Source organism: Tauraco erythrolophus, chromosome 17 (assembly GCF_009769465.1).
Source record: "Tauraco erythrolophus isolate bTauEry1 chromosome 17, bTauEry1.pri, whole genome shotgun sequence".
Taxonomy (NCBI): domain Eukaryota; kingdom Metazoa; phylum Chordata; class Aves; order Musophagiformes; family Musophagidae; genus Tauraco; species Tauraco erythrolophus.
In genome coordinates, this window is record NC_141481.1 from 18,356,412 (window position 1) to 18,373,954 (window position 17,543).

The 17,543-nt window shown below is 54.7% G+C and overlaps 1 protein-coding gene and 1 long non-coding RNA gene across 2 annotated transcripts; both read left to right on the forward strand.

The window, feature by feature from the left end:
* Positions 1-7,841: 7,841 nt before the first annotated feature.
* Positions 7,842-9,411, forward strand: LOC147527611 (uncharacterized). The gene has a single exon (XM_086622520.1). It carries the CDS (start codon positions 7,842-7,844, stop codon positions 8,934-8,936), a length of 1,095 nt encoding a protein of 364 aa, XP_086478646.1. The 3' UTR covers positions 8,937-9,411.
* Positions 9,412-9,864: 453 nt separating this feature from the next.
* On the forward strand, positions 9,865-17,435 carry LOC147527612 (uncharacterized). Its single transcript, XR_015222637.1, has 4 exons — positions 9,865-9,893; positions 11,326-11,786; positions 12,230-12,343; positions 17,409-17,435. It is a non-coding gene; the product is annotated as an uncharacterized LOC147527612 (long non-coding RNA).
* The last annotated feature ends 108 nt before the right edge of the window (positions 17,436-17,543 follow it).

Consider the following 17,543-nt stretch of genomic DNA (forward strand, 5'->3'; position numbering starts at 1 on the left):
CTTGGAGGACGAAGGCCTCTGAGGCCTCTTGCTATCCCTGCTTTGCCATTGTTGGGTGAAACAGATGTCTTATTCACGGCTCACGGTGCCTAGCACTTGTGTGTATTGTATACATCAGCCGTAAGCGCTTGTCACCGGCCCTGCACGGGGTGTCCCAGGCACATCCAACTGCGTGCTGGAGGAGGCAGGGCAAGCGCTGGCTCTCCCCAGAACAAGGGCTGTTTGATGTATTCATGTGTGTCTCACACCGCACTCTTCCTCCCCCCACATCTAACCCTGACTGACTGGCTTGCCCCTTGCCCTGTTCTGGCCTGAAAAAACAGTCTCAGTAGGTTGATTCTGAAAAGCTGTGCTGCAGATGTTCACGTAATAATCTCGCCTGTGAAGAGAGAGCTGTTGTTGTATACGGGCACAGTTCTGTGTGTCCACTGACTCCAGAAGTCACCCTGTCTTAACGGCATTTCTTGAGTGTGTGTGATCTGTCACCGTGGTCTCTGCCATGGCCAAGACCCACGGAGGGGCCGGTTTACCTACCAAACACGGGAATGCTGTAAGTGCAGCGTGGTGACTGCGGTGCCTTCCGCTTGCACTGGGCCAGCAGAGCCCAGGTGTTGTGCCTGTAGTGCCAGGGTTTAGATGTCGAAGGGATAAACGCGCCGGCCATCCTTTCTGCCGTTCCTCGAGGGGACTGGAGCTGTTCTGGAAGCGCATTTCAAACGCGCTTGTTTGCTTTTCAGATCGTTCCAGCAAAGAATTTGTTCCAGAGGCATCGCATATAAGCTGCTTGTTGTTTGATGAAACACAGCGTGCCCGGGAGCGGTGACGCAGCCTTCGGCAGACACGGCTGTATGTCCCCCAGTTGATGTCCCCCAGAAGAGGGTTTCTGCCGTACCTGCCATCTTAGCTTCGACTACTACGGGCAGGGTGAGGTCGCTGAGGATTGAGGCTGGAGGCCAAGCTCAGCACGAGCCCACACCGAAGGCCACGTCTCCGCTCTCGGGACCTGAGAGGCTCCAGTGATGTGCGGAAACAGACTCCACAACTTGGAAAGTTGTAAAGTAGGTATGTTTATTGCAGCGCTGGGTGCACGGGGGATCGCTCCACCACAAACGTGCACACCCGCCGTAGCAGTTTTTCTTGTATTTATACAGACATACTCGTCACCCCCTCCCCCAAAAGGGCAGTCTCTCCCTGGAGATCATTTCCATAGCCCCCGCCTCAGGATCCGCCTCAGGCTCCTCCTTGACACGCCTCCTGGTGGTCGTGGGCAGGGGTCTTTGGGATGAAGGCCGTAGGTCTTCCTCGCTGTGTGTTTTCACTTCTTCCCTAAAACTCTAAAACTCTTGTTTTGGCTGGGCCTGTAGAGCCAAACCGTTTCCCTGGCCTTGAGTGGACATCTGGTTGTCTCCTACTTGTTATTGCTTGAAGACAAATGTTAGTTCTCGTTAGTCCTTATCTCTCATCTTTGTCTGTTTTTCTCCCTATGGGTCATGAGTTACAACCTTGCCATCATTTATTTTGTCTCTCTTACCAGCCTTCTTTTCGGGTAGTTAGTGTTTCAAAGCAGGGATTAGTATTTGATAACTTCTAGCAATTCACAGAGCTATTTCACAGAGCTATGTATTTCCCAGAGTCTTATGCCTATTCTTATACCTATCCATAGAAATAATAGCTAATATAGTCTTATGTAGTCTTATGCCTACTCCTATACCTATCCCCGTATCACCAGCAGCCCGGCAGGGCCCCGGGCAGGTCATCTCTTGGAAGGCGCTGAGCCGAGGACAAATTTCCAGAGCTCCGGTGTCCTCGGGATGCTTTCTTCTCCTCAGAGAGCGCTGGCGGCCATGAGGCCCTGTTCGCCGGGGTCTGTTTGGCCCCAACGTTGGGCCTCTGCTGCTGGCGTGACGCGGGTGAGCCCGCCCCATCGCAACCCCCGCGCCGCCATTTTCCGTCGCCCTCAGAGGCGAAGGCGGCCCGCCATTGGCCGCCGCCGTCACGTGACAGCGCCGCGGGGAGCGGCCGCTGGCGGCGGGGCCGGTCCCGGGCACAGCGGGGAGCGGGGCCGGTCCCGGGCACAGCGGGGTGCGGGGGTGGTCCCGGGCACAGCGGGGTGCGGGGCCGGTCCCGGGCACAGCGCGTGTACGGGGGTGGTCCCGGGCACAGCGCGTGTACGGGGGTGGTCCCGGGCACAGGCCGCGCCCAGGGAAGCTCCCGCCCCGGTCAGCCCCCCCGCCCTGCGGCAGCATTACCGTCCCCCGGGCAGCGGGGTGCGGGCCGGCAGCGGGACCGCAGGGGTGCGGGGTCTCGCTCCGCGGGGAGTTGCTGGCTGCCAGTGCAGGAGCCCCTCTGCGGGTACCAGTCAGTTCAAACCCAGCTCGCCTGACCCTCCCCGTGTCTTTTCCCGGAGCAGGACCCCCCGGAGCAGAGCTGGAGATGGTCTCCCGCGTGGATCACAAGGAGGAACAGTGGTTCTCCCACCTGCACGCCTACGAGGGGCAGGCCGTTGTGAGTGGCACCTGTCCAGGTAAGGGGCTGGAGCAATCATCTGTGAACCTGCCGGTGAGAAAAACAGCTCCGGGATCCCCAGGTCCTGCTGGAATGCCCAGGAGTGGCTGCGCCAGATCAGAGCACAGGCCTTCCAGCTGTGCCCGCTGTCTCTGGCAGTGGCCAATATTGGGAGACCCAGAGAAGAGCAGACGAGCGGTGGCGTGTCCCAGTATGCTCTCCCAGGTCCGAGCAATCCGTGGCCTCAGAAACTCCTGAACCAGACCTGTGGTGTTTTGATATCTCATAGCCCTTTGCGTGTTTTCTTGCCTTCTGAATTTGCGTACGTTTGGCATTCATGACATCTTGCAGCACGGAGTTGTGTAGCTTGTTTGGCTGTTATGAGTCTCTGCCTGCTTTGGTTTGCTTTGAATCATAGAATCATAGAATCATAGAATGGTTAGGGTTGGAAGGGACCTCAAAGATCATCTAGTTCCAACCCCCCTGCCGTGGGCAGGGACACCCTCCACTACACCAGGTTGCCCAAAGCCTCATCCAACCTGGCCTTGAACACTTCCAGGGATGGGGCATCCACAACTTCTCTGGGCAACCCGTTCCAGTACCTCACCACCCTCAATGTAAAGAATTTCTTTCTTATATCTAACCTAAATCTGCCCTCTTTCAGTTTAAAGCCATTGCCCCTTGTCCTATCACTACACACCCTTGTAAAAAGTCCCTCTCCAGCTTTCCTGTAGGCGCCCTTTAGGTACTGGAAAGCTGCTATAAGATCACCCCGGAGCCTTCTCATCTCCAGGCTAAACAGCCCCAACTCTCTCAGCCTGTCTTCATAGCAGAGGTGCTCCAGCCCTCGGATCATCTTCGTGGCCTCCTCTGGACTCGTTCCAGTAGCTCTATGTCCTTCTTGTGTTGGGGACTCCAGAGCTGAACAGAGTATTCCAGGTGGGGTCTCACGAGAGTTGAGTAGAGGGGCAGAATCACTTCCCTCGACCTGCTGGCCACGCTGCTTTTGATACAGCCCAGGATACAGTTGGCTTTCTGGGCTGCCAGCGCACATTGCCGGCTCATGTGGAGCTTCTCATTGACCCGCACTCCCAAGTCCTTTTCCTCAGGACTGCTCTCAATCCATTCTCCGCTCAGCTTGTGCTTGGGATTGCCCTGACCCACGTGCAGGACCTTGCACTTGGCCTTGTTGAACTTCCTTCCAGTAGTTCACTTGATGTCAGTAGTTCTTTATCTAGAACAGACGGTGCAGGATGGATCCCCACCCAGCCCACAGGCCGCTTGTGTTTTTATAGCCCTCTGTGATACCCCCTGTCAGCTGTAGCTTTTCCCAGCAGAATGGGCAGTTGAGTCATCCCGTCTGTGCCTGTGATCAGTCACGTCATGCCTCCGTGTCTCTCTCCGCTCTATTAGAGTTTCTCTGAAATGGGGATCTGTCCTCCCCCTTGCTTGCAGTCAGGATGTGGAGTTTGAGCAGCAAGGCAGAATTACGTTCTCTTTTATTCTGTTTTTTTCTCAACAATCACTAACATTTGCGTAGCTGCTTTGTCTGCCAGGGAGCTATAGTTTTCATCCATCTGCTCTAACTCTTAAGGTGCTGTTCCTGAATGATACCAAGAACATTCTAAGCCTGTCCTGGTATAAGTGGAAGTATAGAGGCTGTTCCCGTCTGCAGTTCTATGTTTGCCTGCAATGAACGTCCCGTGTTGTTCTGCTGTCACCTGCTTGGTCAGTATCATAAGGCTCTGCCAGGGTTGATCTTTACAGTCAGTCTTTGTTGCTTTAACCCTGAATAATACAGAATCATCAGCAGATCTTTCCACCTCTCCTTTCCCTCCCTGACCACCTTATTGAGCCACTCATTCCACAGCACCTTAGTTTCTCCATCGGTGTTGTAAAGGATGACTGTCTGTCAGGAATGCCTTTGGACTCCAGATCTGCCTTTTGCTAAAATTGGTGACATCTCTGAAGAACTCCCAAGTGCCTTGTGAAGTGAGACTTCTCCTTCCAAAGGCGGTGCCATCTCTTTCCCTGCCTTCTTTGGCCATCTCTCCATTAATTCTCTTACTCTAGTTTCTGCTTGGAATGTCTGTTGGGTCCCGGATCTCCCCTGGAGCCCTTTCTGTGGCATCACATCAGCCACCTCCCAGTCCCCCGACAGTTAGGTAGCACAGCCAGGAGCCCAGCAGTGTTGTGAGGTGGTGTGAACAGCCCTGCTGTGTTAGACCAAAGGTCTGTGTAGCTCCGAGCTCTGTCTCAGGGATTCAAGGACTGGGCAGAACTGGATGCCAGGGAAGGGGATGAGGTAAGCATACGATGACACTTGCCCAGCACAGTCTACTGCCCTCCAGCAGCCTGGAGTTTACTCATGATGGTGGTGTGTTATTTTTAATAGTTGTCATGGGTTTCTCTTCTGTGAACTTTTGAATTCAGTGCCAGAGGCAGTTCCTGTGTCCTCCCGCTGCTGTGAGACAGGCCAGAGCGCCAGCCATATTGCTGGCTTCTCTTGAGAAAGAGAGATCCCAGGGTTTAAGGTGGAATTTAGGTTCTCTCCCAATATGTACGCTTACTCTGCTTACCTAGAGCTCGCCTTGTAGCTATAGCACTGGAAGTCTTGAGTGTAACAGAGGTCTTGCCATCAACCCAGATTGACATGGGCTGAGTAAGAACCGCGTTCTTCCTCTCTCTCTCTCGCCTATTCGTTTTTGCCAGTTCAGCCTTATACTTCCACTGAAGTTCGTCAGCCTTATACTTCCACTGAAGTTCGTCAGCATTGTGGGCTCTCCAAAATAGCTATGAGTGGCTCCCTCTCTCACCTTGTAAGAGAAAAGGGTTGTACCCTTACTATTTTTCCATTTAAAATACCTCCGGTGAGTTCCAGTCATCAAGATTTTGATCAAACCCTTTACAGACAACATGTCCTGGATGCCAGTGAAGATACGTGGTAGCTCAGAAGTAACAAAAATGGCTGTAGACCTTTCCTAGCTGAGAGCTGGAGCCATGGCTGTGGTCATTGTAATAAGAAGCTTGAAACTCTTGACCTTCCCCAAAAAGTACAGACCACCAGAGAAGACTTGATTCCCATGTACCTTGAAGGCCTTCCAAGTTCTGTATAAAGAACCAAAATTCCATGTAAGTACCAAAGCTAGGGTAGCTCTCTTTGGGCACAACAGAAGGAGATCTCTTTGGGCACAACAGAAACAGAACAACTTCACTAGCTGCGTTGTCTGCCAGAAATGTCCTCTTCTTATCCCGTCTTTGGATATCACGTTTCTCTTTTCCACCAGGCCTGGATGGAGTAGCTGCAGAAAAATGGAAATGGCTTCATGGTGAACAGCAAAGTTCCAATTTCTGTTCCTCTCAAGGGATTATTTTGATGAAAGCTGTATGAGGGAAGACGTGGCATCACTGCCACAGCGAACTGCCATAAAAGGTATCTCGGGACTTCGCTGTGAAATCATGTTGTGGTGTTTTCTTACACTGACTAGAAAGAGGAGGATTAAATATGTACGTATATCAGTCTGGGTTGAAATTCTAGACTCTTCTTCCTGTATTGCATACTTCTGGTTCAGTAGTGACTCTCCTCTTCCAAGGCATGCACTTCCTTATCACAACTCTGCCAGACCACAGGAAGGGCCTGCGGTTTGTACATCAATCCCACGCGACTGATACGTTACAAGTTTATTTCACAAGAGTTTTCAGAGAACCAGGAGGTACTGTTGAATCTTTAAGTAGGCAAACCTGGAGGTCGGCGTGTTTACGGCTTTAATTCTCAGCCCGTTCCATATTTTGGGTCTACGTATAGTCAACAGCAAGTCATCCTTCACCCCTGGAAGTCTGTATAAAGAGATCATCTGGAAATGGAACGTTTCCCTGATTGACCTGTCTTAAACCTGGATGTGGTGCCTCTCTTCAGAGGTGCACGTTGCCATTCCCGCATCCCACGTACATCCCTCTGACGTCCATTTGCCCTTCCCTGACAGCAGAAGCGTGCGTGCCACACAGCCGCTGACTTGCCAGTTTAGCGTATAAGCCCTCAGGAAGCCTGCAGAGAGCTGTAGTTCCCCTCTGACAGCAAAGGCCACGGCATCGCTGCGGGTACATGCTTTAGAACCTGCTCGGGTGCTCATCAAACCACATTAGAGCAGTGGCCTGGAAGGAGTCACCACTCCCTGTAAATACTCTAGAAATCTGTGCAAGCACCTTGTCTTGGAAAGGCTTTCAGCTGATCTTGAGTCTGTGCACCGTTTATGCTTCTGCAAGACTTTGGGACTGAGAGGGCAGGGATTTGTTCATTGCCTGTGTCCAACTCTTCAGCTAGCCTCTCTTCCACTGACTTGCATTACCTTTGTCTTCTCTGTTTATCGGATTTCCTCAGCGCATCATCTGGACTCAGCCATGGAGGACCTTCAGTTCACCAACCGTCTTTCACGACAGATTTGTTCTGCACCAATGGAAGCGTGAAATTACCTTTCTTCTGCTCTAAGACTGGCATAAGGCCCCAGGTGATCTACATGTGTCATGCCTTAGGGCCAGGGTCTCCCCTGGAAGTGTTCAAGGCCAGGCTGGATGAGGCTTTGGGCAACCTGGTGTAGTGGAGGGTGTCCCTGCCCGTGGCAGAGGGGTTGGAACTGGATGATCTTTGAGGTCCCTTCCAACTCACACCATTCTCTGATTCTAATGCTGGCAGCACAAGAGTAGGGAGGTCGCATCTCTTGCGACATTGTGCTGAAGAAGGCGGTTCTGTATGGCCCTCCTCTGATTCCCAGTTCAACTTTTCAGAACGTTGTCAGATGTGATATCCTGGAAGAGCAGCCGTCTTTCCCATTCGAGCACTAAACTTTTACCTCTAATATGCCAGTAATTTCAGTGGATTCAGGTTCTGGCAAAGCATGCAGGGCTATTTCCAGGGTTTGCTCCTGTGAACGCTGAAAAACGCACTGAGTAGTTTGGAGAGAAATATCAGAACTTTTTATACTTAAAGTCAATCTGCTGAATTTTTAGAATTTGGCCCCTTATGATTTCCCCTGTCCAAAGTTTCCTGTCCTGCCTGTGACTTCTCTCTGGATTCTCGTTTTATTGCAGCTGAAGATGGGATTGTGAGCAAGAAAGAGGAAGATGCCCACCAAGGGCCAGTGCAGCCCGAGGGTTTATTCTCGGAACTGCCCAAGGAGAACAGTTCCCAGAGTCCTGCACAGGACCTGGTCCTCCCTTGCGGCTCAGAAGGGGTTCAGAGACCTCTGGGGAAGAGGCAAAGCCGAGTGATGCTACGTGGAAAAAGTTGCAGGAGGCTGCCAGATATTATCCAGCAGAGAAATCCTTCTGTGGGCAGACTGATGGTAGGTGGAGACTGTGGGAAGAGCTTCCAGGTGAGCTCCAACCTCGTGCAGCATCGGAGAATTGACACTGGAGAGAAACCCTTCACCTGCGCCGTTTGTGAGAAGAGCTTCCGTAAGTCGTCACATCTCATCCAGCACAAGAGGATCCACAGAGCGGAGAGGCCCTACAAGTGCTCCGAGTGTGGAAAGAGCTTCGCCACGAGCACGAGGCTGATCCAGCACCAGATAACCCACACCGAAGAAAAGCCCTACTGGTGTGTCGAGTGCGGGAAGAGCTTCTGTGGGAAGGCACAGCTCATCATGCACAAGCGAGTGCACACTGGGGAGAAACCCTTCGAGTGCGGTGACTGTGGGAAGAGCTTCCGCACGAAAGCAGGCCTGACGGGACACCTGCGGGTCCACACCGGGGAGAAACCCTTCGAGTGTGCCAAGTGTGGGAAGAGCTTTAGCCAGAACTATAAGCTCAAAAGGCACTGGCGTGTCCACACCAGGGAGAAGCCGTACAAGTGCTCGGAGTGTGGGAAGAGCTTTAGCCAGAACTATAAGCTCACGAGGCACCAGCGTGTCCACACCAGGGAGAAGCCGTACAAGTGCTCGGAGTGCGAGAAGAGCTTCAGCCAGAACTATCAGCTCACGAGGCACCAGCGTGTCCACACCAGGGAGGAGCCGTACAAGTGCTCAGAGTGCGGGAAGAGCTTCCCTGTGAGTTCAACCCTCATCCAGCACCAGCGGGTCCACATGGGCAAGCACCCCTATGAGTGCACCGAGTGTGGAAGGAGGTTCGCTGTCAGTTCAGCCCTCTTCCATCACCGCCGCATCCACACCGGGGAGTGTCCCTTTGAGTGCACCGAGTGCGGGAAGAGCTTTCTGTGGAGGTCAGCCTTCCTCCGGCACCACCAGACCCACACCGGGGAGAAGCCTTACACCTGCTCTGACTGCGGGGCCAGCTTTCGGCAGAGGGGCCACCTCACCCAGCACCGGCGCATCCACAGCGGGGAGCGTCCTTACATCTGTGCCGACTGCGGGAAGGCCTTCATCATGAGCTATGCGCTCCTCCGGCACCAGCAGATCCACAGGCGTGGGGAGCCCTAGGAGGGGTGAGTGTGGGGAGCAGTCAGGTCGGATACCCTGTGAGCATCCCTGGGGAGCAAAGCCCAGTGTCTCTCTCCTGTTGCTTTATGGACCACCCTGCGCGTGGAGGGTGAAAGCGATTTCTTTTTAGGAGAACGAGTTCAAAAGAGAGAGATGGAAGAGGAGAGTTGGTGCAAGGAGCTAACTGGAGGTTTGAGGAAGAGCGTGTGACGCAGCAGGGGAAGGCGGTGGCGTTCCAGGGAAAAGCTCTTGGGAGAAGGAGAGAAAAAAGTCGATTGAAAAGGCTGGAATGTACTGGGTGGTGTGTTTCAGAGGAAGGTGAACTCCCTGCCTTTCCCCCGTGCACACACGCTTCGGACACTTCGTAGTGGGAACCGCATGGACCGCCTGCGGTGCTGCTCCCTCCAGAGGCTCCGAATCACCGTCCTCAGCCCGCGGGCCGGGCCTGCAGCAGGAGGAGCCGAACGCCCGGTGTGCCTCGCCCCCGCGGCGGGCCGCGCTCGCACCGGGCCGGGGGTGGGAGCGGGGCGGCCGTGCTGGCGGCGGGGGATCGGTGCGGGCGTGCGGCACTCGGTGTGCGCCTGCGCGGGGGCCGGAGCGCCGCTGGGAGCCGAGCCGGGCGGTAACGACGCTCCGTTACGCCTCAAACTGCCGAATAAACGAGCGGTCCAAAGCGCCATTTGCGCCGTGTTCGCTTCGCCGCCGCCTTCCCCCGAGCGCGGCGCCGCCTGCGCCTGCGCGGCGTCACGCGCCGGCCTGCCCCCCCGGGGCGGGGCCAGGTGGGGCGGGGGCTGGAGTCGCTGCGGGGCGTGTCGAACGCTTCCACCAATGGGCTTCGCCGGCTCGTGCCGCCGCTGGCTCCTGATTGGTCGCGCCGTCACCCCCTGGTCGATAAAAGCGGGGCGGCCGGGCTGGGCCTTTGTCTGGCGCCGGGGGGCAGCGGGCGGTCGGCGGCGGGTGAGTGCGCGGGGCGCGTCTCCATGGCAACGCGGCGGGCCGGCACCGGGCTGCGGCCTTCGGGGCTCCCCCCGCGGGGCTCGGCTTCCGCCGGGCCCTCGCCGCTCCCCCGCTGCAGGGAGGAGGCCCGGCTCCGCCGGCGCTGCGGCGGCACGCAGCGGCCCTGGCCTCCCCGCTCCCCGGGGCAGGTGGGCCCGGCACCCTGCGGCGCGCAGCCGCTCGTCCCGGAAACCCGTCCGGGCCGTGCCGGTGTCCGTGCGCGTCTGCTCTCCGCGTCCCGGGGCGGCCGCGCCGGGGCCTGGGAGCAGCGCCCGGCCCGTGGCTCGGCCCTCCCCGCCGCAGGGCTCCTGCCGCGGCCCAAGTGCCGGCGCCGCGCCGTGAAAGGACCGGTCCTCGACACGCCTCAAGCTGGTCGGGGCCCGCAGCGCCTGGTGCGTGCCGGTGACCAGCTGAGCTGTGGCGCCGGGCCGGGCCCCCAGTTATCGGGCCTCCCTAATCTCTTCCTTCTGCTCCCACGGGCCAGCGCCTGCACAGCAGCTGAGGAAGCGTGCCACAGCAGTTGCCTCACATCCTCGCGGGGATTCCTGCGCACAGATCCTGGCGAAGGATGCCCCGGGACCCAGTCCTGCGCTGGGTTCTCCCAGCGGTGTCGGGGGCGCTTGGCGCTTCTTGTCCTGGCTGAGTTCTGGGAAGAGCTTGGAGGACGAAGGCCTCTGAGGCCTCTTGCTATCCCTGCTTTGCCATTGTTGGGTGAAACAGATGTCTTATTCACGGCTCACGGTGCCTAGCACTTGTGTGTATTGTATACATCAGCCGTAAGCGCTTGTCACCGGCCCTGCACGGGGTGTCCCAGGCACATCCAACTGCGTGCTGGAGGAGGCAGGGCAAGCGCTGGCTCTCCCCAGAACAAGGGCTGTTTGATGTATTCATGTGTGTCTCACACCGCACTCTTCCTCCCCCCACATCTAACCCTGACTGACTGGCTTGCCCCTTGCCCTGTTCTGGCCTGAAAAAACAGTCTCAGTAGGTTGATTCTGAAAAGCTGTGCTGCAGATGTTCACGTAATAATCTCGCCTGTGAAGAGAGAGCTGTTGTTGTATACGGGCACAGTTCTGTGTGTCCACTGACTCCAGAAGTCACCCTGTCTTAACGGCATTTCTTGAGTGTGTGTGATCTGTCACCGTGGTCTCTGCCATGGCCAAGACCCACGGAGGGGCCGGTTTACCTACCAAACACGGGAATGCTGTAAGTGCAGCGTGGTGACTGCGGTGCCTTCCGCTTGCACTGGGCCAGCAGAGCCCAGGTGTTGTGCCTGTAGTGCCAGGGTTTAGATGTCGAAGGGATAAACGCGCCGGCCATCCTTTCTGCCGTTCCTCGAGGGGACTGGAGCTGTTCTGGAAGCGCATTTCAAACGCGCTTGTTTGCTTTTCAGATCGTTCCAGCAAAGAATTTGTTCCAGAGGCATCGCATATAAGCTGCTTGTTGTTTGATGAAACACAGCGTGCCCGGGAGCGGTGACGCAGCCTTCGGCAGACACGGCTGTATGTCCCCCAGTTGATGTCCCCCAGAAGAGGGTTTCTGCCGTACCTGCCATCTTAGCTTCGACTACTACGGGCAGGGTGAGGTCGCTGAGGATTGAGGCTGGAGGCCAAGCTCAGCACGAGCCCACACCGAAGGCCACGTCTCCGCTCTCGGGACCTGAGAGGCTCCAGCAGCCCGGCAGGGCCCCGGGCAGGTCATCTCTTGGAAGGCGCTGAGCCGAGGACAAATTTCCAGAGCTCCGGTGTCCTCGGGATGCTTTCTTCTCCTCAGAGAGCGCTGGCGGCCATGAGGCCCTGTTCGCCGGGGTCTGTTTGGCCCCAACGTTGGGCCTCTGCTGCTGGCGTGACGCGGGTGAGCCCGCCCCATCGCAACCCCCGCGCCGCCATTTTCCGTCGCCCTCAGAGGCGAAGGCGGCCCGCCATTGGCCGCCGCCGTCACGTGACAGCGCCGCGGGGAGCGGCCGCTGGCGGCGGGGCCGGTCCCGGGCACAGCGGGGAGCGGGGCCGGTCCCGGGCACAGCGGGGTGCGGGGCCGGTCCCGGGCACAGCGCGTGTACGGGGGTGGTCCCGGGCACAGGCCGCGCCCAGGGAAGCTCCCGCCCCGGTCAGCCCCCCCGCCCTGCGGCAGCATTACCGTCCCCCGGGCAGCGGGGTGCGGGCCGGCAGCGGGACCGCAGGGGTGCGGGGTCTCGCTCCGCGGGGAGTTGCTGGCTGCCAGTGCAGGAACCCCTCTGCGGGTACCAGTCAGTTCAAACCCAGCTCGCCTGACCCTCCCCGTGTCTTTTCCCGGAGCAGGACCCCCCGGAGCAGAGCTGGAGATGGTCTCCCGCGTGGATCACAAGGAGGAACAGTGGTTCTCCCACCTGCACGCCTACGAGGGGCAGGCCGTTGTGAGTGGCACCTGTCCAGGTAAGGGGCTGGAGCAATCATCTGTGAACCTGCCAGTGAGAAGAACAGCTCCGGGATCCCCAGGTCCTGCTGGAATGCCCAGGAGTGGCTGCGCCAGATCAGAGCACAGGCCTTCCAGCTGTGCCCGCTGTCTCTGGCAGTGGCCAATATTGGGAGACCCAGAGAAGAGCAGACGAGCGGTGGCGTGTCCCAGTACGCTCTCCCAGGTCCGAGCAATCCGTGGCCTCAGAAACTCCTGAACCAGACCTGTGGTGTTTTGATATCTCATAGCCCTTTGCGTGTTTTCTTGCCTTCTGAATTTGCGTACGTTTGGCATTCATGACATCTTGCAGCACGGAGTTGTGTAGCTTGTTTGGCTGTTATGAGTCTCTGCCTGCTTTGGTTTGCTTTGAATCATAGAATCATAGAATCATAGAATGGTTAGGGTTGGAAGGGACCTCAAAGATCATCTAGTTCCAACCCCCCTGCCGTGGGCAGGGACACCCTCCACTACACCAGGTTGCCCAAAGCCTCATCCAACCTGGCCTTGAACACTTCCAGGGATGGGGCATCCACAACTTCTCTGGGCAACCCGTTCCAGTACCTCACCACCCTCAATGTAAAGAATTTCTTTCTTATATCTAACCTAAATCTGCCCTCTTTCAGTTTAAAGCCATTGCCCCTTGTCCTATCACTACACACCCTTGTAAAAAGTCCCTCTCCAGCTTTCCTGTAGGCGCCCTTTAGGTACTGGAAAGCTGCTATAAGATCACCCCGGAGCCTTCTCATCTCCAGGCTAAACAGCCCCAACTCTCTCAGCCTGTCTTCATAGCAGAGGTGCTCCAGCCCTCGGATCATCTTCGTGGCCTCCTCTGGACTCGTTCCAGTAGCTCTATGTCCTTCTTGTGTTGGGGACTCCAGAGCTGAACAGAGTATTCCAGGTGGGGTCTCACGAGAGTTGAGTAGAGGGGCAGAATCACTTCCCTCGACCTGCTGGCCACGCTGCTTTTGATACAGCCCAGGATACAGTTGGCTTTCTGGGCTGCCAGCGCACATTGCCGGCTCATGTGGAGCTTCTCATTGACCCGCACTCCCAAGTCCTTTTCCTCAGGACTGCTCTCAATCCATTCTCCGCTCAGCTTGTGCTTGGGATTGCCCTGACCCACGTGCAGGACCTTGCACTTGGCCTGGTTGAACTTCCTTCCAGTAGTTCACTTGATGTCAGTAGTTCTTTATCTAGAACAGACGGTGCAGGATGGATCCCCACCCAGCCCACAGGCCGCTTGTGTTTTTATAGCCCTCTGTGATACCCCCTGTCAGCTGTAGCTTTTCCCAGCAGAATGGGCAGTTGAGTCATCCCGTCTGTGCCTGTGATCAGTCACGTCATGCCTCCGTGTCTCTCTCCGCTCTATTAGAGTTTCTCTGAAATGGGGATCCGTCCTCCCCCTTGCTTGCAGTCAGGATGTGGAGTTTGAGCAGCAAGGCAGAATTACGTTCTCTTTTATTCTGTTTTTTTCTCAACAATCACTAACATTTGCGTAGCTGCTTTGTCTGCCAGGGAGCTATAGTTTTCATCCATCTGCTTTAACTCTTAAGGTGCTGTTCCTGAATGATACCAAGAACATTCTAAGCCTGTCCTGGTATAAGTGGAAGTATAGAGGCTGTTCCCGTCTGCAGTTCTATGTTTGCCTGCAATGAACGTCCCGTGTTGTTCTGCTGTCACCTGCTTGGTCAGTATCATAAGGCTCTGCCAGGGTTGATCTTTACAGTCAGTCTTTGTTGCTTTAACCCTGAATAATACAGAATCATCAGCAGATCTTTCCACCTCTCCTTTCCCTCCCTGACCACCTTATTGAGCCACTCATTCCACAGCACCTTAGTTTCTCCATCGGTGTTGTAAAGGATGACTGTCTGTCAGGAATGCCTTTGGACTCCAGATCTGCCTTTTGCTAAAATTGGTGACATCTCTGAAGAACTCCCAAGTGCCTTGTGAAGTGAGACTTCTCCTTCCAAAGGCGGTGCCATCTCTTTCCCTGCCTTCTTTGGCCATCTCTCCATTAATTCTCTTACTCTAGTTTCTGCTTGGAATGTCTGTTGGGTCCCGGATCTCCCCTGGAGCCCTTTCTGTGGCATCACATCAGCCACCTCCCAGTCCCCCGACAGTTAGGTAGCACAGCCAGGAGCCCAGCAGTGTTGTGAGGTGGTGTGAACAGCCCTGCTGTGTTAGACCAAAGGTCTGTGTAGCTCCGAGCTCTGTCTCAGGGATTCAAGGACTGGGCAGAACTGGATGCCAGGGAAGGGGATGAGGTAAGCATACGATGACACTTGCCCAGCACAGTCTACTGCCCTCCAGCAGCCTGGAGTTTACTCATGATGGTGGTGTGTTATTTTTAATAGTTGTCATGGGTTTCTCTTCTGTGAACTTTTGAATTCAGTGCCAGAGGCAGTTCCTGTGTCCTCCCGCTGCTGTGAGACAGGCCAGAGCGCCAGCCATATTGCTGGCTTCTCTTGAGAAAGAGAGATCCCAGGGTTTAAGGTGGAATTTAGGTTCTCTCCCAATATGTACGCTTACTCTGCTTACCTAGAGCTCGCCTTGTAGCTATAGCACTGGAAGTCTTGAGTGTAACAGAGGTCTTGCCATCAACCCAGATTGACATGGGCTGAGTAAGAACCGCGTTCTTCCTCTCTCTCTCTCGCCTATTCGTTTTTGCCAGTTCAGCCTTATACTTCCACTGAAGTTCGTCAGCCTTATACTTCCACTGAAGTTCGTCAGCATTGTGGGCTCTCCAAAATAGCTATGAGTGGCTCCCTCTCTCACCTTGTAAGAGAAAAGGGTTGTACCCTTACTATTTTTCCATTTAAAATACCTCCGGTGAGTTCCAGTCATCAAGATTTTGATCAAACCCTTTACAGACAACATGTCCTGGATGCCAGTGAAGATACGTGGTAGCTCAGAAGTAACAAAAATGGCTGTAGACCTTTCCTAGCTGAGAGCTGGAGCCATGGCTGTGGTCATTGTAATAAGAAGCTTGAAACTCTTGACCTTCCCCAAAAAGTACAGACCACCAGAGAAGACTTGATTCCCATGTACCTTGAAGGCCTTCCAAGTTCTGTATAAAGAACCAAAATTCCATGTAAGTACCAAAGCTAGGGTAGCTCTCTTTGGGCACAACAGAAGGAGATCTCTTTGGGCACAACAGAAACAGAACAACTTCACTAGCTGCGTTGTCTGCCAGAAATGTCCTCTTCTTATCCCGTCTTTGGATATCACGTTTCTCTTTTCCACCAGGCCTGGATGGAGTAGCTGCAGAAAAATGGAAATGGCTTCATGGTGAACAGCAAAGTTCCAATTTCTGTTCCTCGCAAGGGATTATTTTGATGAAAGCTGTATGAGGGAAGACGTGGCATCACTGCCACAGCGAACTGCCATAAAAGGTATCTCAGGACTTCGCTGTGAAATCATGTTGTGGTGTTTTCTTACACTGACTAGAAAGAGGAGGATTAAATATGTACGTATATCAGTCTGGGTTGAAATTCTAGACTCTTCTTCCTGTATTGCATACTTCTGGTTCAGTAGTGACTCTCCTCTTCCAAGGCATGCACTTCCTTATCACAACTCTGCCAGACCACAGGAAGGGCCTGCGGTTTGTACATCAATCCCACGCGACTGATACGTTACAAGTTTATTTCACAAGAGTTTTCAGAGAACCAGGAGGTACTGTTGAATCTTTAAGTAGGCAAATCTGGAGGTCGGCGTGTTTACGGCTTTAATTCTCAGCCCGTTCCATATTTTGGGTCTACGTATAGTCAACAGCAAGTCATCCTTCACCCCTGGAAGTCTGTATAAAGAGATCATCTGGAAATGGAACGTTTCCCTGATTGACCTGTCTTAAACCTGGATGTGTGCCTCTCTTCAGAGGTGCACGTTGCCATTCCCGCATCCCACGTACATCCCTCTGACGTCCATTTGCCCTTCCCTGACAGCAGAAGCGTGCGTGCCACACAGCCGCTGACTTGCCAGTTTAGCGTATAAGCCCTCAGGAAGCCTGCAGAGAGCTGTAGTTCCCCTCTGACAGCAAAGGCCACGGCATCGCTGCGGGTACATGCTTTAGAACCTGCTCGGGTGCTCATCAAACCACATTAGAGCAGTGGCCTGGAAGGAGTCACCACTCCCTGTAAATACTCTAGAAATCTGTGCAAGCACCTTGTCTTGGAAAGGCTTTCAGCTGATCTTGAGTCTGTGCACCGTTTATGCTTCTGCAAGACTTTGGGACTGAGAGGGCAGGGATTTGTTCATTGCCTGTGTCCAACTCTTCAGCTAGCCTCTCTTCCACTGACTTGCATTACCTTTGTCTTCTCTGTTTATCGGATTTCCTCAGCGCATCATCTGGACTCAGCCATGGAGGACCTTCAGTTCACCAACCGTCTTTCACGACAGATTTGTTCTGCACCAATGGAAGCGTGAAATTACCTTTCTTCTGCTCTAAGACTGGCATAAGGCCCCAGGTGATCTACATGTGTCATGCCTTAGGGCCAGGGTCTCCCCTGGAAGTGTTCAAGGCCAGGCTGGATGAGGCTTTGGGCAACCTGGTGTAGTGGAGGGTGTCCCTGCCCGTGGCAGAGGGGTTGGAACTGGATGATCTTTGAGGTCCCTTCCAACTCACACCATTCTCTGATTCTAATGCTGGCAGCACAAGAGTAGGGAGGTCGCATCTCTTGCGACATTGTGCTGAAGAAGGCGGTTCTGTATGGCCCTCCTCTGATTCCCAGTTCAACTTTTCAGAACGTTGTCAGATGTGATATCCTGGAAGAGCAGCCGTCTTTCCCATTCGAGCACTAAACTTTTACCTCTAATATGCCAGTAATTTCAGTGGATTCAGGTTCTGGCAAAGCATGCAGGGCTATTTCCAGGGCTTGCTCCTGTGAACGCTGAAAAACGCACTGAGTAGTTTGGAGGGAAATATCAGAACTTTTTATACTTAAAGTCAATCTGCTGAATTTTTAAAATTTGTCCCCTTATGATTTCCCCTGTCCAAAGTTTCCTGTCCTGCCTGTGACTTCTCTCTGGATTCTCGTTTTATTGCAGCTGAAGATGGGATTGTGAGCAAGAAAGAGGAAGATGCCCACCAAGGGCCAGTGCAGCCCGAGGGTTTATTCTCGGAACTGCCCAAGGAGAACAGTTCCCAGAGTCCTGCACAGGACCTGGTCCTCCCTTGCGGCT

Bases quoted from the DNA above. Each gene is read 5' to 3' on its own strand.
- LOC147527611 (XM_086622520.1), top strand. From the start codon at position 7,842: ATGGTAGGTGGAGACTGTGGGAAGAGCTTCCAGGTGAGCTCCAACCTC.